General features: G+C 36.6%; 2 protein-coding genes and 1 long non-coding RNA gene across 8 annotated transcripts in view; 2 read left to right on the forward strand and 1 right to left on the reverse strand.

Moving 5' to 3' along the window:
• The window catches only part of LOC135801403 (acetylcholine receptor subunit alpha-like), a 55491-nt gene extending 32724 nt beyond the window's left edge, over positions 1 to 22767 (reverse strand). For all 3 annotated transcript variants that reach the window (XM_065314880.1, XM_065314879.1, XM_065314878.1), the window contains exons 1-2: positions 22641 to 22767; positions 20329 to 20736 (exon numbers count right to left, since the gene is read on the reverse strand). The gene's annotated coding sequence lies outside the window, so the exon portion shown is untranslated. The remainder of the gene's footprint in view (positions 1 to 20328; positions 20737 to 22640) is intronic.
• Positions 22690 to 23026, forward strand: LOC135801408 (uncharacterized). Its single transcript, XR_010550364.1, has 2 exons — positions 22690 to 22825; positions 22888 to 23026. It is a non-coding gene; the product is annotated as an uncharacterized lncRNA (long non-coding RNA).
• Positions 23027 to 23873: 847 nt separating this feature from the next.
• On the forward strand, positions 23874 to 26520 carry LOC135801282 (GA-binding protein subunit beta-1). Of its 4 annotated transcripts, none has more exons than XM_065314708.1 (6): positions 23874 to 24020; positions 24328 to 24435; positions 24492 to 24635; positions 24696 to 24893; positions 24956 to 25355; positions 25416 to 26520. In XM_065314708.1, the coding sequence occupies exons 2-6, from the start codon at positions 24331 to 24333 to the stop codon at positions 26030 to 26032; spliced, it is 1464 nt and encodes a 487-aa protein (XP_065170780.1). In that variant the 5' UTR covers positions 23874 to 24020; positions 24328 to 24330; the 3' UTR covers positions 26033 to 26520. The 4 variants fall into 4 exon arrangements, with proteins under 4 accessions (XP_065170780.1, XP_065170782.1, XP_065170783.1 ...); XM_065314710.1 differs by having other exon boundaries at positions 24555 to 24635; XM_065314711.1 differs by lacking the exon at positions 23874 to 24020 and having other exon boundaries at positions 24053 to 24435; positions 24555 to 24635.
• The last annotated feature ends 73 nt before the right edge of the window (positions 26521 to 26593 follow it).

Raw genomic sequence — 26593 nt, forward strand, 5'->3', positions numbered from 1 at the left:
TTCAGAACTCCTATTTTCTATTCACAATTTCCTTGCGTCGGGCTTGAACGCCATACGCATCTTATCTCATTCTATTGGATTCGAAGAGGAGGATGACACAGAACTATCAGGGATTTCGTGGAAGCACCCGGTAGTTAAGCATAGAATAACAACAAATAAGTCAACGGAAAACTTCTTCGATTGTGATAAAAGTAGAGAAATAATCGACAAAGGGAATAGTGCTCCATAAGGAGTAAAATTATTTTGTTAAATTAATTGCCAATTCAACTGAGTAATGGATATTTTAACATTTTTTTCGAAAATCGAGTTTATATTAAATTCTTGAGAGAAAGTTATAAACTTTAGTAAAAAAATAATTGCTTTCAATAAAATACAACCTATTAAAAACAAAAATTTTAAATTTTTGGCAAAAAAATCATTTTTTTCCAATATTATTGATTGAAACAAAAATATTTATAATAACTTGTTTCATTCAAAAGTTATTAATTAATTAGTAAAATATGAGACTGCATTTTCTAAACTGCATACGGAATAATGGAAACCCGAAAACCACGAAATTGTCTACACAAGATGAAACGTCTACTCTGTTTAGTATGCCTGAGCACACTGTGTGTTTATTCAGCGGCGGAGGTGGTTGTCGAGAATGAGATATCGAATTGTGGTTCGTGTGGTGGAGGCCGACGATGATATCTTATGTATCGGCACGTCGAGCACGTCTGTCGACATCACCTACCCCAAAAACCAACTTCTCTCACTTTCTCATTCATCCGAGTGCGGACGCATCATAACCTCCTCTTCGTCGGCGTGATTTCGTCGCGGGACATTCTCAATATTTCACTTTCGCAGTGAGGCACCGTAGGCACGCGCGGAACCAACCAAACTAAATCAAATATTTGATTGAATTTGCTTGTGACGCAACCGTACGCATCAGATTTTAGATGTGGGAATCCATATCTCTAGTAATCTATAGATACAATAGTGTTTTTAGGTTATATTTGCACTTTTTAGGTTATACTAACGCCATCTACCGGAATTGATTAGATGTTCTTTATATCAATACAGAAATCGACAATAAATTTAATTTTCCATTGGATTCGTTCAAACAGCGATCGTAAAATCTGTTTTTAAAATGATTTACGAGCACCTTCAGTGCTGGCGGTAATAAAACCAGTTTTCCAAATATCATATATATGGAGATGTACACATAACGGAAAATCCATCGAACCATTGAACGGTGGAAAGGATGGAAACACTCGCCCAGAACGGAAATAACAAAAAAAGACATGGAAATGAAAGATGGGAGCGAATGTGGTAGTGGAAACGGTGGCTGACACACTCGACATACTGCTCCACTGCCACACTGACAACCATCTCTGATATTGGAGCAGAGAAAAAGTATGTGTGTGGGGGTGTGAGAATGTGTCGAGGAGAATAGTGGATTACATCCCGGATTGAGTTAGGTCGGCGGCGTCAGAGGAAAGGTTGGAAGGTGTACTCATGCATTCTGCATTCCGATGCCGGTCCGCGTTGGCGATATTGGAAAACGCTGATGGCGGAAACCGGAAAGTGTGCATCTGCACACCATGCACACCTACGCCACCAACGTGAGGTCAGTTGACCTTTATCAGCGTTTTATCATTTAACAGGCCGCTTTTGTCTATTTTACGTGCATAAAAGTAACATTTTACACACTTAATGCAATACATAGAGAATATCTTCACTGTTAGTGAAGTGGTGACATCAAAGCGTTTGATAAAAGCGCTTTGATCTCAATGAGTAGCTGATAAGTAGCTAGGTATAATAGTAAAACAAGAAAAAATTATAATTTTAATTTGGGATGCACAGGGAGAATTTTCAAAATAAAAATTAACAATTTACGGCCAGTTAATGAAATTTGCGCATGAAAATTTCAGATGCAAAAGCTTCCTTTGATATGTAAATTTTGCACATTTTGGAATGCCTGTTGTTGTCCATTGCTGCCTATGTGTTCATTAATAGCGCTTTGTGGATTTTCATCGAATATGATGCAATTATGTGCGTTGAAAATCGGGAATTAAAGTCGCGCTTTGTTGAAACTGCGTAGATGGTAGGTTGTTATGTCACATCAAATATTAACGTGTCATGGGTTAAATAATAATTAAATCGTGTAAAATGAACCTAAAAGTTGTGTTTTATACTGAAACTAGTGGATTGATTAAAATTTCCACACTGTAAAACAGTGATTCCTATTTAATATTTTGTCAATGTAAAACGTTATGCAATTTTATTAAATTAGATTCTCTATAACTCATGTAAAATAGTTTATCCACTTCCACACTACGGTTTTTATTCACAAAAAATGGTACTTTGCCAAAACCGTGAGTAAAGTACTTTACTCACGGGCATTATCTACGGGGCGGAGCTTGCATCTGCGCATTTGCCTACGGAGCAGCACAAGACCATATGAAATGCTATGCGCCGTGGCTAAACGTTGTTTAACACTCGATTGATTAAACGTTTGCTACACTCGCTCTGAAATTCAGAGTCTGAATCAATCTCGTGAGTAAAACCTCAATTTAGCCACTTGATGATACTTAATATACTATAAAACACCACTTTTGAAATATTTACTTGTCAAAAACTCGACGAAATAATCAATTGAAAATTAAAATATATTTTTATTGCTTCCCAGATGTTCATCATAACGCATTAACACAAATTTAAGTCCACTTTATCACCACAAATGCGCCTGAATGAAATAAAATAAAATAAAAATTTATGTGCGTAATAATTCCTATGAAGCATCTAATATTTATAATGCAACTTAAATTCTCTATTTGACAATTAAATGCATTTTTCCCTTGCCAATAAATGCTAGATGTGTAATAAAAGCCGCGCGTAAAAATGAAATAAAACGCAACGAGCCGTTAAGGCGTGAAAGGTAGAAGCGTCGCACGTGGTCGCACGAGAAGAGCAAGGAAGAATATTGACTGATGGTCAGATGATAAAAAAGATAAAAACAGGACAGACGCAGCACTCACCTATTATTACCGCCAGACACCAGGCTACATTGTATTGAAGATCAGCAGGAACCATGCATGGAGCGGGCCGTTGGAGGTCTCAGCATGAAAAACGCATAAACCGAGCAAAGCGATGATTTTTTACAACCGGCGAGTAAAACGAGTAGCTCTCGCTTAGGCAACCAAGTGAACATACACATACAACGCGCATACTTGCAAACAAACAGATGACACTACCATGAGGAAGTGGTAGTAAAAAAATTTATAATATTGCGATGATAAACTTTCGACTTGGCAGTATTTTTAAACCTTAAGTTTTGATCCCGGGTTAATTGGATGAGGTTTTAGGCAGTGGGTTGTTATGTTATAATACGTAAAGTTGGAAATAATTTAACGCTCGGAGAATAAACATGGGTTTCGATCAGAAGCACTCGACACGCCGAAAAAGTCGGAAATCAGCAAACGCCAGCCGTTGGGCGAAAACTTTAAACTGATTTAGGACCGTGAAGCACCGCCACCGTAGCCGAGTTTCCGTTCGGAATAAAATAAACAACCTTTGCGCACGCACGCACGATCCCGTCGACTCATGCATACATTCATTTCGTCCTCGTTTCGCGCCGCCGAAAAACGTAATATACCTTTTCGAAGGGGACGCACTTCTGGTTTGGTGTACGGGCGTTTTTCGAGTACGGTCCTTGCGAAATTGAGATATCCAGCAACATTACACGAGGCACTCGGGCGTTTAATGTTAGGTTATATACCTATGGGTACGTAAAAATGTACGTTAAGATGCAACGCAGGGAAATTTTCATATACCTACGACATTTTAAGTTTGACATATTAATTTACTGTAGGCAACCAACAATACAATGGCATGTTTAATATACGGCGGTTTTGTAATTTTATATTACAACTAGCTTTAACCCTTGGCTTCGCTCGCGAATATCTAAAATAATGAAGTTGCTTCCGTACGCGTCTGTAGTCATGGAAGAAGTAACAATGAAGTAGAATGGCGGGAAGTTTAAAATGGCTGAAAGTATAGTCTATGGAAGTATAGTGTACAGTCTCCATAGTGTAGTCAATTGGATTTGATGTTGACGTAGCTGTCGGTAATACAGTGTGATAATACAGTGTGATGGTACTATAGTACTTAGGTTTGAGCTTCATTGCTGGAATGCTAGATGGCGTTAAAGTAGTCAAATAGCCAGATGCAGAGGTATTATTGGCTAAACAATTTCTTTATTTTATTTAAAAAATAATTTTTTCATTAAATAAAAAGTAGCCTATAACCTTTCGGGGACCACTAAGAATATGTGTACAAATTTTCATGATGATCGGTTAAGTAGTTTTTGCGTGAAAGTGTAACAAACATCAGGACTTTCGCAATTCTAATATTTGTAGGGATTCTTCCGACTTCAACTACAACCACGTTGCTTTGTGTCTGTGTTACGAGTACGACTGATCTATACCAGTGTTTAAAAGTTCCTCATGCGAGGAATGTATCCACGGGCATACATCCGGAATTCATGGCCGCCCATAATTTTTAGCTTTCAAAAATTTACAAAAACCTACCCTGGGCATTAATAATAACTGTGTCTGGTGGTGGTATTGGATAGGTACGAATATTACTCCGAGAGGGTTTCCGATGACATGTGTGCTGGCCGTGTAGAGCACGGTGATTATGCGATTTTGGGTTTTGGTTGGATTCTTACAATGGTTACCCGTATTTCTACATTTTCAAAATTTCAATTTCAGAACCAACGCAAGTCAACCGTAGCTTTGGGTTGTTAAATGGATGGAACCACAAAAGCAATTCTATTCTAAAGAAATATATAGTACTCGTATATGTTGTGAGGCAGGATGTAATATTTCTTTAATTTTTTTCGTGTTTTTTGACGTGATAACGTCTTTAAAATCGTTTTAGTCGGGTGACATGTTCAGAAACTTGTGTCACGAGGCCTCCGATCGCAGGTATAACGAGAGAGAGAGAGAGACGGACCGATCTCCCGTCTCATCTCGAGCGCTGCCAGTCATTCCGTGAAACTTGACACGCGGAATCCACACGAGCGGAGGCAGGCATAGTGTTCGAGTGAGTGGACCGGTCTTCCGTCTCTCTCACTCTAGCGGCATACAAACGAATGGAGATTTTCTCGTGCGGTTAAGTTTTCGTTGAATATTTAACAGTGAAACAAAATGTGAAGTGCAAGTGAAGTGTTACAACAATTGCAACAAACAAAACTTATATCACCAATAAGACGTTATCACGTAAACATCTCGATCGTAAACCTACTTTACAAACAACCATTTTTTTTTATAACATAACCTAATTTAAAAATAATACATAAAATGGCAATATTGCAATTTATGTCTATTTGTGAATTTGCATCATCATCATATTGCTTGCAAATATTTCAATTGCTGTTCAAATTTGTGTCTTTGAATATATGAGTATAAATTCCGCAAAATCTAGGAAATTTCATATCATGGCGTCAATTTCCAGAATCATCTTTCTTCCTTCCTGAATAATTCAACTGTAAACAAACGCAAACAATTGTTCTGACATTTTGCACAATACATTTTGATTCAGATCAGTTTATATTTATTTGTATGCATAATAAATCTATATAATAAATGAGAATAATTTATTATTCATCTACTATACAGATACAAAGTGCAAAAGCACATTTTATAATCAAATTAGTTATTATTTGCTTTGTGAGGATATGTGCTTAAACCGTATTTTGAAGTTTATGTTGTTTTTGTGTGTTTGTTACGCTTTGATGCAAAAATCGCTCAAATTAATTTTGACAAAATTTGATAGAAAAATATTTTTGACAATGGAAAAGACAATAAGCTGCTTTTTGTTACAATAACCACACTTAAAGAGTGTAAAATATAGAATGGAATTTAATTTGTAGATTCAATTATACTTTTAGTTATATATTTCCAATCGAGATGGAGCTAAATTTGTATAAGTAGCATTTTGCAATGTTTTGCCTAAAAATTTATATTCTTAAGCGAAGTCAAAATTTCGAACTCATAAAGAATCAAACTTGAACGTCCCCGTAGGATGACATAACCAAACTGTTTTCCTTACACAAATCCTATTTTTATGATTGTTCATCCATTTTTCTCAGTTTCATCTTACGAATGCGACAATTCCTGCTTTATTTGCGCTTTTCTTTGGTTTTTATCATCCTGAGAAGCAGAATAAATAAAATAAAGAATGGAGCGGCTGCAAACGCCAACGCAAACCAAACCAAACGCAAGTAAGTCAAGGCGCAGGCTTGCGGCTGGGAAGCTTGAGGTGGAACGTGTCAGGGATATCCTAACAATCCAGCGTAATAATCAGCAAATTTAAAGCGGATTTGGAAAAACGCCCCGCCGACGGAAAAAAACACACGCGCTGAGAATAACGAATTCAAGCGCGCTCCACATTTTTCGAACGCGTCAAGATGCGAGAGGACGAAATCGAATAAATCTTACCGCGTTTATCACAAACACTCGGATATTCTGCAAATTTCATTGCTGGCGATAACACTCACCTGCAAACCAGAAAATAAACGTAAAATTTAAGTTACATTAAAAACACCATTTTCTATATTTATTATCATTCTGACTCATTTAGTTTGTTGGTTTTATTGCGCGTGGTGTTTGCATTGTTTACGCCTCGCATTGAAACAATTAGCGTAATTTTCCGCGCGTTGCGCACTGCGCTAATTAATTTCCCTAACGATCAACACAAACATTAACAAGTTTTTCACTTTTGCTGTAAATGCTGCCCGCCGGATGCATAAAGAGTTGCTTGCGTCGGTTGCCTCCGTTACCTCAAACTTACACGCCTGGGACGGCAACCCGCCATAACGTCACGTAACATAAGTTGTCGGCAGGTGGATGCTCACAGCTCACAGTCCTAAACAGAAACTTTTCTGCAAGTTTTCAGCAACTACGAACGCTACAAACTAAAACACAGTCTATTCCATCACGAGCGTGAAACCAACTTGTTAGCACACGTCTGTCCAATCAAGAACGTGCATTTTTGGTTAAACTGACATCGTGCGCCATCTGCTGATGAAAACATGTCCTGTTTGCAGTGACATTCTTTATTGCATCCAGATACTGTTGAAGAGTTTGTGTTACTTGTGTTATCTCGCATCGCGCGCACATTTCAACCTACCCCTTGTTGTTGCTGTTATCTACCCCTGCGACAGCCGGAAAAGGGCTCAAATTTCCCGCATTTTTTATTACTACTTATTTTGATTTAATTGCTACTCGACAGGTTTAACACAAAGCAGGTTATGTATTTTATGGCGGCCATTTTGAATTGAATGGAATATCGAAAATTGAAAACGAAAACTTAATTGAATTGCTCCTAGTATTCCGATTTTGATTTTGATTTTGATTGCATTTTGCGAATTGAATCAGGTGGACAAATTTACTAGCCGCGGGGGTTAAAAATCTATTTTTACACGTGCGCGTATATACCAAATGTTGAAAATGAAAAATTATTCGCTACTTGCAAATTGTGTGTAATTTACGTTTATAATTTAACTTTGGTGGATGATATTCAATTGCGCAAACATATATTAATTAGCAAAATATTACGTCGTTATGATTGGTGTAAAACACGCGCGGGCGCCAGCATTACAGTTAATTTCAATTAATTGCAACGCAACCACGCACCGAAGTACGTACCTGATGCACAATTAACGACTATTAGCAAATTGCGTTCGGAATTGCAACGAGTCACACCAAAACATTTTTCAATTAGCAATATCTGCAATCAAAATTAACCTGAAAATTACTCGTAATTACTACAGTGAATAATGTGTAATATTGTTTTGATATTGTCTGGGTAACATGTGCATTAGTCTTAATCCGATGTGAGTTGCTTGTTTTTGTTGCGGAAACTTTAAAGATTTCATGAGATTAATGGTATCCAATCATAATGTATCACACATTCGGCTGTACACATGAGTTGAAAGTACAAAGTAGGTTATGTTTCCCAGCGCGCGAGGCATAATTAGTTTGCGAGTTTCATTTGTATTCGTTAGTGCGTTTCGCATCTAGTACTCTCGAAATTCCGCGAGCGGCAAACAAGATAACGCAAAAACCCGTCGAAAACAATCGCGAACAATTTCGAATGTCCTAATGTATGCAACCAAATTAACACACTATACTAACGTACAAAAACTTTGTTTACTCACAAACAAACAAAAAAAATACAACTGTTTTCGGGTTAAGATGTGTGATTCAGATTTAGTTGTGGAACGTGATCGCCTACTATTATGCTCGTCATGTTTTGACCCGGTGTATAGGGTGTCATTGTGTGTGCGGTGCGTGGGTTGGAAAACTCACGATGCATTACAGCGAAACAAGCATCGAAATTATAGACGCCGTACGCGCATTGTATAATAATAACCAAGCGCGACGCGGAGATATCCGACACTATTCAAGCTTCTATAGTGTCGACTATCGCACCGCATCCCATAGACCTGCAGTCATTTTATCGCGTTGTCGGAGTACATTTGTTGGTAGTGGTAATGTTGGTTGCCTACATATTGACGGGGCGTGTTCAGCGTGCGGAAACGCGTGGAACTACCCAAAATCGACAGCGTACGTGCAAACATTGGACGTATAAATAAAGGGCGTAGGTAATTACATTAACAGACAAGCGTAATTAAAAATCTGCTGGTAAACAACAACGTGAAATGGATAAAAGTTTGAAGTAATGTTGTGCGATTAATTCATTTGTACGCATGAGCAGAATTAAGTCGCAATTAAACGACAACATTTATATTTTGGGTTGGTATTCCACGGTGGAACGCAATATGTCTGCGTCTTGCACGCGGGCAATTTGTACGCCGCCACCGCGCCGGCCGACTGTAAAATTTATGCGCGACAATAAAGCATGCGGTCGTCAGTTGTAAATTTAGCTGTTGTGCCGCAACACAACCATATCCCAATCGTGGAAATTCACTGAAAATGTACTCGCACATACATAAATAGTAGTAGTTCTACAGCAAGGGTTGAAAGTGAAGAGTGTAGTTAATGGAACGATTGGAAATCGCTTTTTCCGATTTACAATTATTCTTGTATTACACATATATAGAGTACTAGCTTTATCCCGCGGCTTCGCTCGCGTTGAATCCATCAAATAAATATTAGAAATCAATGAAGTTGCTTCCGTACGCGTCTGTAGTCACAGAAGAAGTAACAATGAAGTAGAATGGCGGGAAGTTTAAAATGGCTGAAAGTATAGTCTATGGAAGTATAGTGTACAGTCTCCATAGTGTAGTCAATTGGATTTGATGTTGACGTAGCTGTCGGTAATACAGTGCGATAATACAGTGTGATGGTACTATAGTACTTAGGTTTGAGCTTCATTGCTGGAATGCTAGATGGCGTTAAAGTAGTCAAATGGCCAGATGCAGAGGTATTATGGACTAAACAATTTCTTTATTTTATTTAAAAAATTAAGTAGTTTTTGCGTGAAAGTGTAACAAACATCAGGACATTCGCATTTATAATATTAGTAGGGATATTTAGTTGCCTATATTGATTAATTTTATTATTAGTAAAGTCATTTATCTCGGGCGAATAAAAAAATTATTTATTGCTTTTTTTGCATGCGTGTACAATACGGCCGCAATCTGTGGTAAAAACCACCCTTACGAACAAAGCGTAGGGCTGCAGAGATGAAAAAAAAAAGATTGATGTAGCCCATCAGGGGTTGGACGTAGTTTTCCTAAATGCTTACTAACTAAGTGCTTCTACAAATCACAAAAACATAATATAAGCTATTCAGGTAAATAGGTTATTGTAGGCGGAAGCATTTTTGTGAACACACTGTATATTTCTATAACGTACACACAGGTTTAGTTGAATCACCTCGTGCGGGAAGCTCCCATTGGAATTGGCATTCGCGGATGGCCTGGAAGATCCCACTCGGCCACATCACGGCGTGAAACAGGAGGAACGACGGATAATGGAATGCCAATAGTGCTACAATCGCTTATTGATTACTCAAAAGGCTCGCTTCTCTCCCACACGGCCGATTTGAGCTGTTCCTCTGGACGATACTGAAGCAACCTTTTCTTTCGGTTCCAGGTATTGGGTATTCAGGATTCATTAAGTTAAATACGCACTGAGTTTTTAGAAATCAGCAGTCAAGCGGAATAAAATCTTTACTAAAAGTAAGAAAAATGTCAAAAGAAAATATTTACATTTATTTAATTTTACATTTTAAAACATAAAAAATTGATGTTATTGCACATAAATAATGTTTTTTTGATGAATTAAATAAAATAATAAAATTGAAAGATATCAAAACAAAGACCATCGACCTATCTGCTTCCCGGCGCTCTGGTAGAGACACGTTGGACAGCTTATCGCTGGTGATCAATGGCGGACGACAGAAAAATAAATGGACCCGCATACAGAAAAAAAAGTTAAGAAAACGTGATGTGCCGAAAGTGAAATGAACTAAACTGCTAAACTCCGAGCCCTGGAAGCGTCCGCGAGAAAAAATGTTTTTACTTTGCCGACTTTCCGCTTTTGCTTTTCGCCTATTCTTTTCTTCCTCTGGCTGAAGCGTTGCCAGTCTATTGTGCTGTCAAGTGAAGACGCAAATGTTGCTTCTGCGATTGAGACGAAACGAGAAAGGAAACATTTTCTTTGTCGTATCTGCACAACTTATTCTCCACACTTAGAAATCCACACTTTTCTCTTGTTCACACTTAAAAATAAGCTTTAATCAACCGTTTGGGGTTTGGGTGCGACTGAGGCCAATAAAGAATGTAAACGGGCACCGCCCGTGGGTCCTTCGCAATTACCACTTTCCGCACTCGACGAATTTTTCCTAGACGCACCGAAGTCGAGCGTGGGACACAAAATGAGAGCATAAATCTTTAGCGTGACACGTCAAAAAGTAAAAAAATTGGTGAAAAACAAATTTAAATAGAGAATATTCCGTAAAATAGGTCAATCAATCTTAACGAATTATATAACGTCATGAATAATGTTTATAAAGCGTTCGCATCAATTTATTTTACATTTTAAAATATTTAATTTGAATAAATGTTAAAAACACAAGCGTAAAACGTTTTATTAGCCATTTGTCGTATTCCACGTGGTTGAGGCAGGCTAGAAATGAAATGCGAGTGATAAAACCGTGCCGGACATAAATCCGTTTCGATTTGAATGAAGCGCACTCAATACGCGTCCGGCGACCACAAAAGCAGCAGCAATGGTGAACGAGCGGGAAAAAAACTGAAGCGCCGCTTTTCTTTAGCATTCCCAGGAGCATTTCGCGCACACCTCGCGCCGCAAAAACCGCGTAAAACCGCACGAAACGAGCAAAAACCACTAAATCGTTAAAAAGAGAACGAAAAAAACTACTACCATTGGCCTTGTATACAACCTTAAGCTTTTTACACCTTTAGTTTTATTTATTTATCTTTTTTTTTGTTTTCTAAAACAAGTTTTATTTTTTAGGTTATATTTTAGGTTATATAAGTTGTCAATGCAAAAGTTTCATTAGCCGATGACAGTTTTGCATATAGATTTAAGTTTTAATCTGTTTAATCTTTATTTTTAGGTTAGTTTGAGTGAAAGTAGCGACAGATGGTTTAAGTGGATGTGGTTTTGAATTAGAAGGAAACTGGGAGTGCTTAGAGCTAAAGGATTTCTATATGTGAAGCTATTAATTCCTCAGCGTCCGGCCTACAATCACAATCACCTGGTCGCCATTTTGGATGACAGCGCGCATTTATTTCCTTTTTCTCGTTTTGCTTTACCACCACAATTTCTTTTAGCAGTGATATTTATTTTCGTTGCTTCTAATTCTTATCTATTAAAGGAAAAAATTGAAATCATTAATTTATCTGACGCAATTTTCACATATTAATAATACTACCTGCCACCAGAGGGCGCTAGTAACTGCACCATAGAAATAATAAAAATGTACGTTTTGTTAGGATTTAATTTCAATTACGTAACTTAAATAAGAATTTATCATGAACGCAGAGATAAAGAAAAGAAGAATTTGAAATTTAAGCGTAATCGAGGGGCAAAACGGTCGAGTGTGGCGCAGAGTGTCCTCACGAGAATAATTAAACGTATTAATTAATTTTGATTAGGTAGGCATGTGCCGAACCGTTGAACCCTCCGACTCAGAGGGCCGAGCACACCGTACGCACGCATCGATCCGTATGATCCTACAAATTTCCACCAACGCATATCCAACCAATGCAAATCGAAATAATTTTCATAAAATTTAAGTGTAATCTAACTATAACCATGACTTACTAGGTCATCTATTATGCAAACTATTCTCGGTGCAGTGTCCATTTTAGGTTAATATTGCTATTAATATATATATATACATTTGCCATTTACTGGAGTCGTAACTTTTATCGTAGTTTGAAAGCACGAATTATTAAAGAACAATTGCTGTAATGGTGGCGACGCGACGTTGGCGTAGACCATATTTCTTGCAATCGTCGCCGATTATTCCTCGTTTAATAGCGGAATTTATGCGTTCGTAATTCATGATTACGACAGTTAAAACACTAGCGGCTGGCGGTGAAATTGTACAAGTGATCCGAGTGTATAATTAGTTGCCTACATATGAAAAATCGTAGAAAAACCTTCAGCGCGCAACTGACTGGAAATATTCATATAAACGTATTCAAAACTTAATAAAACTAAACTAAACGATAATATCCAACCTTCCTTTTTGCCGATTTTGTTGATTTACAAACTATTAATCTTTTATCTATGTACTAGCTTATGCCCACGACTTCATACCGGTAGTGTTTAATAAAAATTTAATTCGTTTTTACTTTCTTGTTTAAGCCATAGTATGTGTCAATTCTAACATTAAGATTCGCAATTTTATATTAAAGAAATTAATTATATAAAGAATTGCTTATAATGCACTTCAGCGCGCCATCTCGGATTCAACTATTTAACTATAACTATGATTGAATCTCAATGCCAACTTTTATCCTTTAGAAAAGGGCGCCTTTATGGTTTTCCCGGCAATTATTCAAATTTTTTCGCTGTAAAAACCATCCTTGGACTTTAACGAACATTTTAACAAAGGAATTGGCCAAATTGGTCTAGGCGTTGTTGAGTTATGCGATTACCAACAGATTTTGCAATTTATGTTTATATTATAGATAGATATAAAACAAAGTGTGGCTAGTTACGGCATTTATAACTCATGAACGTCTAGACATGATTTGTTGGATTTGTCTCCTTTCCGAATAACTATTAAAGTATTAAAACTTTATAACTTAAAGAGATAAAAATTGGTATAGAAATTCAATTCTAGTTATAGGTAAATAATTGAATCCGAAATGGCACTAAAGTGCATATTAGCAATTCTCACTGATTTAAAATAAAATTGCTAATCTTATTGCTAGAATCGACAGTTATCTACATTAAACGATTAAAATAACCAGAAAGTAAATATTAATTATATTTTTACTCCAAACCAAAAATATTTTTCATATAAAATGAAAATACTTAACATATTTCATTATTTTAATCCATAAAATAAGTATTTTTTATGTTTCTATTTAAAGGTGCAGCAAAAAATACATTCTATCCCGTTATCTGTTGATATCTCCAACGGTATTATAAGGTAACTCCTATAAAATTAAATGTTGTTCAAAGCAGAAGCATTCCAACCCGTATGCCTGTACGTTCGGAGTTTGGAAGTGTTTATACTCGTAATTTACTTTCTGTACACACGCGCGGCGCCTCCACCATATGCTATACCAGTCTACAGAAAGATATTTGATCTCTTAGAGAGATAAGTATCGCAATTTACACACTTATACGCAAACATTCTTGTACATGAATATATTTAGAGCTTTTTCAGAAGATTATAGCAGTTTCTTAAAAAGGTTGTTCAAAGAAAATTTGTTTTTCTGTTTTCAATTCGAATCGGACTTCATTTATCATAAAATATCATAAAAGTTAATTCTAGGTATTTATATATAAATATAAAAATTATTCATATACAGTATGTTTAAATACATTAATGCGTTTTTAGATAAAATATGTTTTGTGTTTTATTTGTAGGTTTGGCAGATTTACCACAGTGTATATGCAATTATAACCTAACCATCAATTGCCAGAGGGTCGTGAATACGAATAGCGTGAGTAGTCGCAATCAAGTGTGATTATAATAATCGCGCATGCGGCGAGTGCGGCTATGGCGGCGAGTGTGGCGAATTGGGGTTGATTTGTGTGTCTTCCATCAGCGCTCGTTGCTATTATTATTATTACTGGCATTGCTTGGATTGCACATGCAGCATCGAAGTTTCACAGCCCACCCGCGTAGTCGTAGGTAATTTTGTAATTTACATTCAATTTGCATTTGCATTAGAGCGCTTTGTGATTTTATTGCCTATTTACGAGCACGCGGATTTATTATTGGTAAATAATTGGGTAATTTATGCGTAAAGAAAAGACAACCAAACCACAATAAAAGTTTTAAACAATATTTACAATTTTATGTTTTGTTGAAAGTTGATTATTGATGTTTTTTTATGAGAAAATATTTACGACCAATTTGTCAATTGATTAATGCACTTTACCGTAATTTTATAGAATTACCAATCATAAGGAAGCTAATAATAATAAACTTAAGACATAACCTCAATTGTGTGTTCTGGCATATATTTCATAAGCTAAATTAGAACTGAAAGTATATATAGAAAGCAGAAATTAATTTAATTACCTGAAAGAAAATGCCAAATGCAGTAAAACTTTTCAACTGAAACGAAATTTATATTTACGTTTAAATAGTTTAAGTACGAGGCTATATAATATTAAAGAGACCGATGTGACTGGTGTGAGCGTCAAGCGGAAACAGAAAAATGATGGCGATGAATCAAGGTAAAAGTTTTAATAGTTTTGCGAGCAATTTGCTATTTCAGATGCGAAAAGTGCTTTTCACTCCGCGCCTGTGCAAGTTCTAAAGTTGCATAACGTTCGTTTTACATAACATAACCTCTCTTATCTTAAAACTACTGATTGTATTTTCTCTTGCAAAACCTTCTTTATATATCTAACCTAAAACTATCAACAATTGCATATAAAAAAAACAATTTTAAATAAATCTCTTTGTTTATGTTAAGTATACGTTACTGAAGAAAAGTCAAGTCATACTTGGAAAGTTTCTGCATTACTAGTAATGTATTATTATGTTGGGAATTAAGTGCAAATAAAAAAATCATTCGTTTCGAAAAGAAGAAATAGAAAAATCACTGGTTTATATTTTGGTGTGGCGCCAAATCCGCAAGAATAATTAACATCATAAAGCATCTGCGCCCGACGGCGACTTCATGAAATATGGAAAAGCTCTCTCTCACTCTCCATCTCGCCAAATTCGAAACAAGATTCATGCTTTCGTTTATTTTTATGCAATACGTAAATATATTCGAATTTAAATATTTACATGTTTAGCATATTCAGCATGGAATATTTAAGGTTATATTTAATGTTATCATTAAAAATTTGATAATTCATAGGAAAATGTCAACCATATGATGCCTATCCATTTGTATAATTTGTTTTTCTCTCCTATGTACTTAACCTATAACTATAATACGAAAAATGTGCTAAATAATATTTTTCAACCCAAATGGTCGCTAAAATAACATCAACGAACATTTGTGATTTTTTACATTTCCACAGAGTTTTCACAGTTTTTTTTTTATCCCGCTGCGAGGAATTTAATTAGCTTTCGCAGCATTCTTCCAGTTTTTAGACTTTTGCAGAACGAAGGTAGAGACTGAAAGATGAAAGATGTGCCAAACGCGATAAATTATTATCAAAACATTGTCATTATTTTAGGGGCGGAAATAAAAATGGCGCGAGCTCGAAGGAAAATATTTTTTGGAAAAACAATGGAAAGATCGTGCAAACTGTACGTGAATGTTTTTCAATGAGGGGACAAACAAACACGGCGGAAAGTAGGTGAAAAATATTCAGGGTTGTATTTAGGCATTTTAAAATATACAAAATTTTTATTTTTGCAAAATAAAATTATAAATTTTAACATGAAGAATGTTCACATAAATAACACAAAGCGCAATCTGCGGAAAATTTTCGCATTCCGATTCTTTAAGAATTAGTTCCGCTCTACTAAGACGTATAGGAAACTCGCGGCGGAAATCCCGTGAATATTTATGCTTCCTCGTTGAGGTTAAATTTACGCCGAACGCTCGGCACGTTACATGCAGGTTATGAATGGTAGATAACGATTTCGGTTATGTACGTTGTGTTGTATAATATACACCGCAACCAGCAATGTGTGTGTGTGTGTATGACTGGTTGCCTACCAAACATCCAAGATGAGTACGTACAATACAATGAGTAGACTAAGTGTAAGCGATGTAAGCTTTCGGTGTGTATAATTTACAACGACCGCCGATGCTTGCTGTGTGGATGGTAAATGTGGATGGTGGTAAATGGAAAATGGCGGTGTGAATATGGCGCGGCGTATCTGAGGCATGCGAAGCATGAATATTAGGAAATAAGCCAACGAGAAACGAGCATCGCGAATGAGGATTTAATGCTAAACGATTCCGGTTGTGTTGTTTCAAGGCATGCTGCAGTTTTAATCTTCAATCTTCTACTCAAATCTTTAAAAAGTATAATTGACTATCTCATTAAATTAAATCAGCTTTGAATTGACTCTACGCACGTCCGAAAACAATGGTTTTACATTAAAGTGCTGACACACTGTATATATTTGGTAAATGTTTTGATCCCGTCAATATTTTCTCGTTGCGTTGTTGTTCAACGACACACGATTTTTCATTTTATTACGTGCACAGCATGCGGGCGATATTTATTTTTTGTCAAAGCAGAAAATTCGCTCATCGAGAACAAAATCCCTTATTTTCTTCCCTGCGGCCCAGCAGTTTAACCCATTCATCCGCCTCTCAACGCTACAGAACACTCAAGCAAATAAGCCATTAATGGCGTTCTTATGTCAAACCAACTTATTTAACTTTATTATATTTGTTTAATCAAAAGAATGTTTTTAAAGGTTCATTTTAATGAATTGTTGGTTGCCTACCACTACGAAATATTTAAAAATCATTTTATTTACTGCTTTATAGAAATATAACTTTAAATATAAAGTTTTATGAGTCCAACTCTGATCCAAGCTTTATTCGCAATCTCAGCAGAGTAAACAAGCTCTAACATATAAATAATATGTTCTGTTGTATGTTATATATCAGCTTTTGTGCGTGTGTGTGTGTGGCGTGCGCGATTTTCGAACGAGTCGTGTTTACGCTCGAAGGCTTGAATAAATATGACGTTTCTATCTAAATCGAATCATATTAGAAGCTCGGTGCGCGGCACACGCATGAGTGACAAATTATGATTTAATAGTGTTTGCCCTAAAGCTAAACTAGGCGCTCGTACAAAACCTGCACAAAGCCTCTGACATTCCTACACAAAACTAGTTTCTACATGTTTGATGCGATGTGTAAAAAATTTAACAGTTAGGCAACTCAATTCACAAGCAGAGTAGACTGAGCGGTTTTAAATAATAATGAATTCGTTTTTTGCAGTTTTGATTATACTTGAAGAGGTTAACGGCGAAGGGTTGAAATATTTCATCCCGTGGAAGACAAAAACGTAACTTTAACCACTTACATTGCGATTTATTCGTAGTATACCCGAGTCGCTCGTAAACCACACAAGAGGTAAGCACAAAGCTCACAGTTGTCAGATAAGGGATGAAATCGCCAGTGAAGAATAAAAAAAGGTAAAATTTAACTCTTTGGATATCGCATAAATAATGTTCTATGCGTCTAATCGTTCCAGCCTAGATTTCATATGGGTGTTAGTTGCGTTGCGTACAATTCAATGCATTTGAGTGCTATTTGTTTCTAGTTTACTTTAAATCTCAATTAACCAAGTCGCAATATAGACGTGTTTGCGTTGACGAAAACACCCCCAATTCACACACGGTCTTCCTGTTCACTGTTCACACAGCTTGCGGGAAAGCTCACGCTCGATGCGGCAAACAAAACGCAATTTACATGTAATTAAGTAATTTCTGCACTGCTGGCACACACGGCAATCAGCTCATCAGGATTTGGGGATTTTCACCGCGACGATTAATTTAAATCAGGCGAAAAACAAAAACAATCAGGCCAAAACACAAACACTTCGTTTAATCGGCTTCAGAACGAATCAAAAATTTCGATTTTGTTTTAGTTAATACTCAAAACTTTTTAAGTAGCTACGCAACCAATTATACTTAAGTCTACGCAATTAAAGTTGCCTACGTTAAATGTGTTAAAATTGTTTTTGAGGTTGTTTTTTATTGTTTTAATAGGATAATGAAATAATTTCAAATGAAAATGCAGAATATAATGTCACTGCAGACGTATACGCTGTACACAAGGGAGCAGTTGGTCGTTCGGCGCGATTAAACGAGAACTTTATGAAAAATATCCCGTATTACGGGACGTCGCGCTGATGCTAATGCGCCTAATACCTAACGGGGTAATGCCAACCCGACTTTTTCATCCCCCCTACACACCAGACTATTTAAATTGCATCAGAGACAGTTTTCACTAAACATCACAACAAAAAATGCATTATAAGTATCCAAATGTCAAAAACTAAATGTCATCACATTTTTGTTGCAGTTTTTCCGTTGAAATATCCCAGCGGTGTACTAATCCCATTCAGTGACATCCTTTTCGAAAACACTCTTACCACTTCCACTTCTACCCTTCACACTGTATATAACCATTGAAAAATTCTCTCTCTCAGCACGAAAAAGAACGCGCTGGGCAACGAAAAATAAATGAGAAAACTTTTGTGTGCGAACCACCCCATATTGACCACATTATGACCGATCGACATTGGGGTTGGTCCTTTGTGTTCGTCGAGCCGAACCAACCGCAAATCGAAACAGGAATGCACCAAAGACTCCACAACCTACACCAAACAAGGTGTTAAGAGATGAAATTTTCAACATTTGCAATCAATTTTGATGATTGTTTTAAAATTTCCAAGGACACACTGTATATATGTGTGTGTAGAAGTGCAGAGCATTGTTAAAACTCGGCCTGCTTGTGTGCGGATGTTCGTGCCTTTTTGCTTCTCGCGCGTCGATCAAAAATGCAAAGTATCCTTATTCCCGACTCCTTGTGCCTAACTCTCCACTCGTCTTGCCTTTTTGTGCACCTAGTTGAAGCTCTCTATGGATTATCACCGTTCTTGCATAAACTGCACGCATGAGTAGAAAAATAAAATCAGAAAGTGTGCAACCAAGTGAATTCGAACGTGTGAGCTTGGTTGTCCACGTTAAAGATTAATATTATGCAGAGTACCTATATATTTAATAATTCACCTGTTCCACCCGCTTTAACATCACAACATGTGCATGCGTTAATCTCCTTTATGCATGTACTGCGAAGCTTCTTTCGGGTTCGGGTTGGTGTTGGGTTTGAGTGGCTGAGTAAAAAGCGTTTTACCAAAAGTTGTATTCGTATTGCGGACTTCCACTCACGCCCTTGTAAAACAGCCGGTGGGTCTTTGCAAACTTCTAAATTAAATTTGGTGGATTGCTGTAGCAAAGCTGCCAACGACCAAAGGGCCAGAGCACTAACAACCAAAGACTCATGCGTACCTATATGCTTGGACTTAAGTGAAATAGACGTTTTAATTAATTTATTTGGTTTCATAACGCACAAAAATTCCATTTTGAATTTTGTTTTAATTGTTCTAATTAGCTGTGAATACAATTGGGAATTCGATAAAACTAATATTTGCGCACGTGTTTGACGCAAATAAAAGCATATAAATCGTAAAAAAAACACGCGAAACACATAAAATGTACTTAAGGGCCATAACAGTGTCGGTTGACAGCCCTTCAATCATCTCTCACGCTTCGACATCATACATCATACGTCACTTTGTCAATTTCTCACTTCCACCGCTTGTAAGAATAAACAATAACCATCAAAAATATAAAATATTAATCCACTGTATTATAATGCACATTTTTTTTGTCGATACAGCACTTTGACAAACCTACAAACAAAACATGAAATTCAGAGAGCTCACTTCCGCAATAAAAATGAAAATAATGATCTGCAAAATAATAAAAATAAGTCTAACCCAGATTATATAACAGCACAGCGTCGGAATTTCGCCATGTGCTCTGCGTGCTACCACGCCACTCGCACAACCAACTCAAATTGTGAACGAATTAAAACAAATATTTTTTAATTATTAAAATTTTAATTGATAAAAACCGAATAATAATATTTACCAGATGAAATGAAGCTGTGAATCGTTTGAAGTTGTCGTCGCCACTGCACACAGCACTTATTTACATCAGAGTTTATCTCACCGACAATAAGGATGAGTAGGTTACGACAAGAGGATCAATTGTCTCGCGATCGGTTTTACGTGATATAACGATTGTCGCGTGGTGGATGCGCGCCGCCTCCGTCGAGCAAGCCGGGAGACTCTGGACTGAATCGGGAGTCGCTGGATTCGCGACGCGGGGGTGGCGAGTGGTGTGCGAGCACGCGCGCGCTCACAATGCGTCCGATTCGTGTACTGCACCTCCGCTGCCATCGCCGCCGCCGCCGCCGCCGACAAAGATGCCGACGACGCCCTCGACGCGCATGGATTCTACAATATTTGTGCGATTTCGTGACGATTCTACTGTTTGCTGCAAAATTCAACAAATAATTATTATATTATTCGAATATATTAAATTATATGTTTATTTTTTTTCAATTTAGGCAACCAAACTTACATTAATAATAACCTATACAGCCATTCCTACAAAAAACATTTTTGTATTCACTTATAATATCAGTTTAATTTGAGATAGAAATACAAAAAAATCATCCTTTAGCATTCGCATTATCGCACATTATTTATATCGTATTCGACGTTTTTTTGCGTGGTGCGACGTCTTCAAGCAGTTTAATTTTATATCCACAGCTGGCAGACTACTCAGTAAAGCGTAAAAAACGCACCCCCACAAAATCTCCCAAAGAAAATGTTAGTAGGTACATGTTTGAATATATATGTACAATGTACATTCTCAGTAATTCAGCCGAAGTATTCTGGTATGAGATTTTTTTGAAGACTTAAAACGTACGTTTTTGCTACGCTTTTTATTGTGGTGAGTTTTTTACTTTTACCGCACCCAGCTTCTGAAAATAGGAATGTCATGTACGTGTTTCTTGCTTTTATTTTTTTGTGCATTCATATGCTAAAATTTCACATGACTTAATCGAAACGTGGAAATTTTAAAATTTCAAACATACAAAAGAAACATTTTCGTGTATGTTAAGCTGTCTAGTTTAATTAAAATGCTAGAAGCGTGTAAAGCTTTGTAATTTCGTTAAACTTCAAAGAGGTTTCAATATCGCCAATCTCGACGTAATCTTGAAACATATCCGGGTAATTATTATTCAAAGTATACCTTTATTATTCAATTAAAATCAGAAATAAATTCAAATACATGTTGGAAAATGTTTTATTTTGTGAATTTACAAATAAACTAATAAATGCAACCAAACATACACATTATTAATTATTTTATACTTTTATTTTTGTTTAAAAACAGTTAAATAAGTTTTAAAAGGTTTTTTAGATGGGCACATCGTACCACGAACAAATGGTGTAGTTATCTATCGGTTATTCATGTGAAAAATGACGAAAATAAAAAATTACTTGCAAGAAGTAAAGAAGTACTCGTAAAGTGAATAAAGGCACGAGTACGAGTACCTTACGCATACTTGCTAGCCTTCTAACCAACCCGCAACTCCCATAATAGCATAATCGATATTTAAGTCTTGTTGAGTAATTGCTTTCGCGCCGCGAGTAATTAATGATCTTGATTTAATAACATTGAATTATTGGCAAGACATTAAACGGAAAATCGAAGTGATTCTAGACTTGTGCATACTTGGTTGCGTTAGTTTTACCCAGTGCGCATGCGCAAATAATTTTAATACATTAAACCTAAAGGTAACTTCAAAATTTAGTCATTTACAATCGAGTGTGCAAAAATTAATTTTGAGGTTAGTTAATATCATAAATAAAATATTAAAATTGTTAAATAATTAATCAATAGTTAGAATATAAAAGAATAAATATATTTCGGTTACATTTTGTCATCGTTATATATTCATTGTGTTATTTTTGCAGCTTAACTTTTTTTGTTATTTCGTAAATGTTTGGTATGTTAACGAAATATTTCTGCTTCGAAGGAAGTTGAACATTTTCGCACGCGAGCGCAACATTTACAAAATTCTCGCGTGTCAAGTAAGCGCACATTATCTTAGTTAATATTCATTATTTAAATTCGCGGCGCCATAAATATGCATTCAGAATTCACGCTGTTCCAAAACTATTATTTATATCCACATTTTATTACGAGCAAATTTAGACTGAAATAATTCCCGCATTAATTAAATACTCAATAAATAGAACGATAAATAGCTCATTGGTACTCTCGTCACTGGTTTGCGTGAAAGTTTTCGGTGTTTAAATAATGTAGGTGTGGTTATGAAGTTGGTCGAGTTGGTGAAAATGTCGGGTGAGAAAAGGCGAAATTACCATTCGAGGAGTTGTCGACGAGCAACCGACTGCCACATCCGCCGGAACGGCATACTAATTGGCCACCCCTCTGCCCCTGCTGCGGCCATGCAAGTATAACAACTCTCTCTATTGCAGCCGAAACCACGACTGCCGCAACTTACAACTCATTACCTGCCGATATCCTGACAACTCAACTTAGAACGGTATTATATTAGATATAGTGCAAAGTTGGTTGCCTATTCTGAATATAATTTCTGCGTTTCAGCCGCTTTCACTGCTCGACCGTACTCGCAACCAGAATAAATCACACAAACACTCTGTACTCGTCGTTGTTGTTTGTTGTCGTGGAAGTAAAACTTGTGAGATGAAATGTTTTGATAATAAAATGTACGATGTCAAAAGAAGCCAACAGAAAACAAAGTCTAACCTAACATTATACTGCATTATACTGCATTATACTGCACGACCTTGATATAAACATTTTACCGTTCAAAATTTATTCAATTTAGGTAAAAAACTTTTCTTAGCAGATGCGCAAGAAACGTAAAAGTAAATTTCATTTACTTGTGTATACGGTGTACAACCCTACCGCTCAAAAACCGTACTGTTTTATGAGCGTAGTACGGCACCAAATGAATATGCAAAAAGTTGAAAAGTTAGCCGTGGTGATTATACAATGCACGAGGGAGGAGTGCAATTCGGCGCAAAATGTTTGAAGCGAAGGACTCCCCGAAGCAAGGTAATAACAATACGCTTAATAATTGATTATAAAGTATCTCAACTTTACTGCGCAAACTTGCAAAAAGTAAAATATTGAAAAATTACATTAAACTTACTCATCGAGCAGCGCAAGTTAAAAATTGCTGTCTAAACCATTGTTTACCACATACTGACTTAAATTATCACTATTTCACAATACAAGTAAGTTGTTAATACTTATTTTACATAAATTTTTATATTTAAAAACAACATTAATACATAATTAATGCAATTTCGATAATAATTTTGGAAACTCACTGTGGATCCAAGTAAGTTATGTTTTAGTATGCAACCCAACTCACACAACACGTGACTAAATTAATGTTTGTGGTATTTTATTGAGCAATATTAATTTGCAAATAAACCAAGTAAAATGTGTTATTTATTGTAATTGCCAAAAGCAAAGTTAACAATATTCCAGTGAAATGTTCTTGAGCATTTTAAATTTTTAAATTTAGCGCGCAGGGTTGTTAACTCCGTTGCCACCGTAAGAAAACCAAAGCAACCAGCGCGCAAAACAAGCGACGACTGGCGATGACATTCATCTCCTCACGCCCGTTCAACCGCCTGTGCGTCCTTTTTCGCCCGAAAACCTGATGAAAAATGCGTACGATATCGTCGCGGGAGCCTCTGCAATGAGTAAGTACCCCGTGGATGCCACTCACCAAAGTCACACTCCAATCATTTCAAACGCCGCCCGAAATGGCCACTTGTATGTACCCATTTCCGCCTGCGGACAGGAACAGGAAATCTACATCAAAATGGTGATTTTCCTGTTCGCCTGCCGGGTCGCTTTTTAAAATTTGTTAGCGAACAACAGCGTGAGCGCGATCCTAACCTTCAAACAATAACAAATAACAAAACGAAACAAACACACCTACCACAACAGCTATGTTTGTTGCGGGCGTCCGCGTACACTGTGCTAATATTCGCGCTTGGTTTCTAGAGAATGATTAACCATATAATGGAGCGGGTCAAGAAGAACGTCCGACTTATTAAGGACTCGCCTCAGTACGTGATCGCTGATGATGTACCTGCGAATATTATCGCGACTGTAAGTCAATTATAATTTATTTCATTGTTTAGCATGTAATGATGTGTGGATTCTAGTTGTTGCCAGAGTCACAAATGCCTAGTAATCTCAGTACAACCATTAATGAATTGGGCAAAAAGCTGTTGCAGGCTGCACAAGATGGGGAAGTTGAAGAAATCAGAAGACTTTTGGCTAAGGGTGCTCCTTTCACAGCAGACTGGGTAATAATATTAACAACATTAAACAAAAAACAATATTTCACATATTTTTATTTATTCTAGTTGGGTACCAGCCCTTTGCACTTAGCAGCACAAAACAACCACCTTGAAATATGTGAGATTTTTCTCAGGGCTGGAATGTTTAAAGATACAAGAACTAAAGTTGAAAGAACACCACTTCATATGGCTGCCTATGAAGGTCATTTGGAAATTGTGGAATGTTTGCTAAGACATGGTGCTGATGGAGATGCCAAAGACATGGTAAATAAAATACATACAGTACAAATTAGTTTATTATCTAATTAATTTCTTGTTAAATGCAGCTACAAATGACTCCTTTGCATTGGGCGGCCCAAAATGGCCATGCTGAAATAGCAGCAGCGTTAATTCGTTCAGGTGCATCTGTAAATGTCACCAATAAGTTTGATCTGACACCCATGGAGATAGCTGTACAAATCGACCGATCTGACATCGTCGAAATAATCAACTACACGATCCGCGACCCGCTGCAAGCCACAAACCACTTAATGGAACTAAATGAGAATACTGCTGATGCTGTTGAACCAATTTTGCAATTGAATCTGCAAGATGAAGCTTCAAATACCGAATCAGAATTGCCTATAGAGACTGTGTTAATGGACAATGACAATTCTCAGGATTACCTGCAAGATGCACAAGTTGACACTGAGCATAATATCGATAGTAATCAGGAACAATTAGAAGGTAAATCTTGTGCATTTATTACAGTTTTATAGCTAAATTTACTAATTTGTTTTATCCTAGTTCAATATGTTGAAGAAAACACGAATTCGTTCACGGAATCAATGAAACTATTGCAACAACACGGCATCACGATGATTCCAGACGATGACAGTAACATCCTAAGTTCAGTAATGGAGACCGGGCATTCCGTAGTCCTCACCGAGGCTGGTAAACAAGCACTGAACAGTATAAAAGCCGAGAAAACCTCACCGATTGGGATTACGCCAATCACAACCGTCAGTAAATCAACGCTTGTTAACCAGCCGTCGTTTAAAAAGAAGAAAATCATCACGGTTACCGCTGATCAGTTCCTAGCGATGACAACGAACAACTCGAACTCACTGCGGATTGTTAACGGTAAACTCGTGCAAAACAAACCGATGCCGGTGAAACGCATCGTGCCGAAGAATAAAGTGATAAATCAAAACATTCGGCCGGCTGTCAATAACGCGATGACGATAAAAAGTGACACATTAACGGTGACTGAAGCAGAGCTCATAGAGCAGCTGAACAAGGCGCGCTCCATGGCTGAAGTATATAAAAAGCGGTTAGTTCGGACTGAGTTAGAGTTGCAGAAGTATAAACAAAAGTGTAAGTTACTCATGGACCAAAACAATTTAAACAATTTGAATATGTGAGTCTTGAAGGAGAGAAATGAGTGGGTTGAGGATAGTGAATGGCAATAATTATAAAGGGAGAATTTCTAATATTTTTCTACGGATGGCTACGACTATTGACTTGTTGGATATATTAGAGATATTTGCGTTAACTATGATTTCTTTATATTTTGGGAAGTATAACGGTCTAAAATGCAACAATATTGGATTATTAATTAATTGCTCAAAAACGCAACATGTCAAAATTTATTTTTATTGTTTAAAATGTTTCATCTGCATTAAGATAAGTTGATGGCTGGTTCTGGTAACAGTTGATACACAGGGCATTGTCACGCCTTGTTTTACTTGCGTTTTTAACTTTTAATACAATTCTGACATGATTAGTTTTGGATAAATTTATTATCAATTTTGTTTATTTTAGATCGTTCTGCACGCCTCTCCTATTTTGTACATATGTTTTATTTAAGAGAATGCGTTCGAAACATTTTTAATAAAATTATAAATCAAAATATTTTCCTTTTAAAGTTGATCGGCCCGGAGCAACACTACGCAATATTATGTTTTTACTTTGCCTGGTCGCCA

The sequence above is a fragment of the Atheta coriaria genome, unplaced genomic scaffold, assembly GCF_025399875.1.
Source record: "Atheta coriaria isolate IRGN ID8LTWV9N9 unplaced genomic scaffold, Caltech_Dcor_3.1 hic_scaffold_10_pilon, whole genome shotgun sequence".
Classification (NCBI taxonomy): Eukaryota; Metazoa; Arthropoda; class Insecta; order Coleoptera; family Staphylinidae; genus Dalotia; species Dalotia coriaria.

Excerpts from the sequence above, each read along its gene's own strand:
- LOC135801282 (XM_065314708.1), top strand. The coding sequence starts at position 24,331 with ATGATTAACCATATAATGGAGCGGGTCAAGAAGAACGTCCGACTTATT. Across the intron at positions 24,436-24,491 it reads CTGCGAATATTATCGCGACT|TTGTTGCCAGAGTCACAAAT; the intron begins GTAAGTCAATTA and ends TGTGGATTCTAG. Across the intron at positions 24,894-24,955 it reads ATGGAGATGCCAAAGACATG|CTACAAATGACTCCTTTGCA; the intron begins GTAAATAAAATA and ends TGTTAAATGCAG.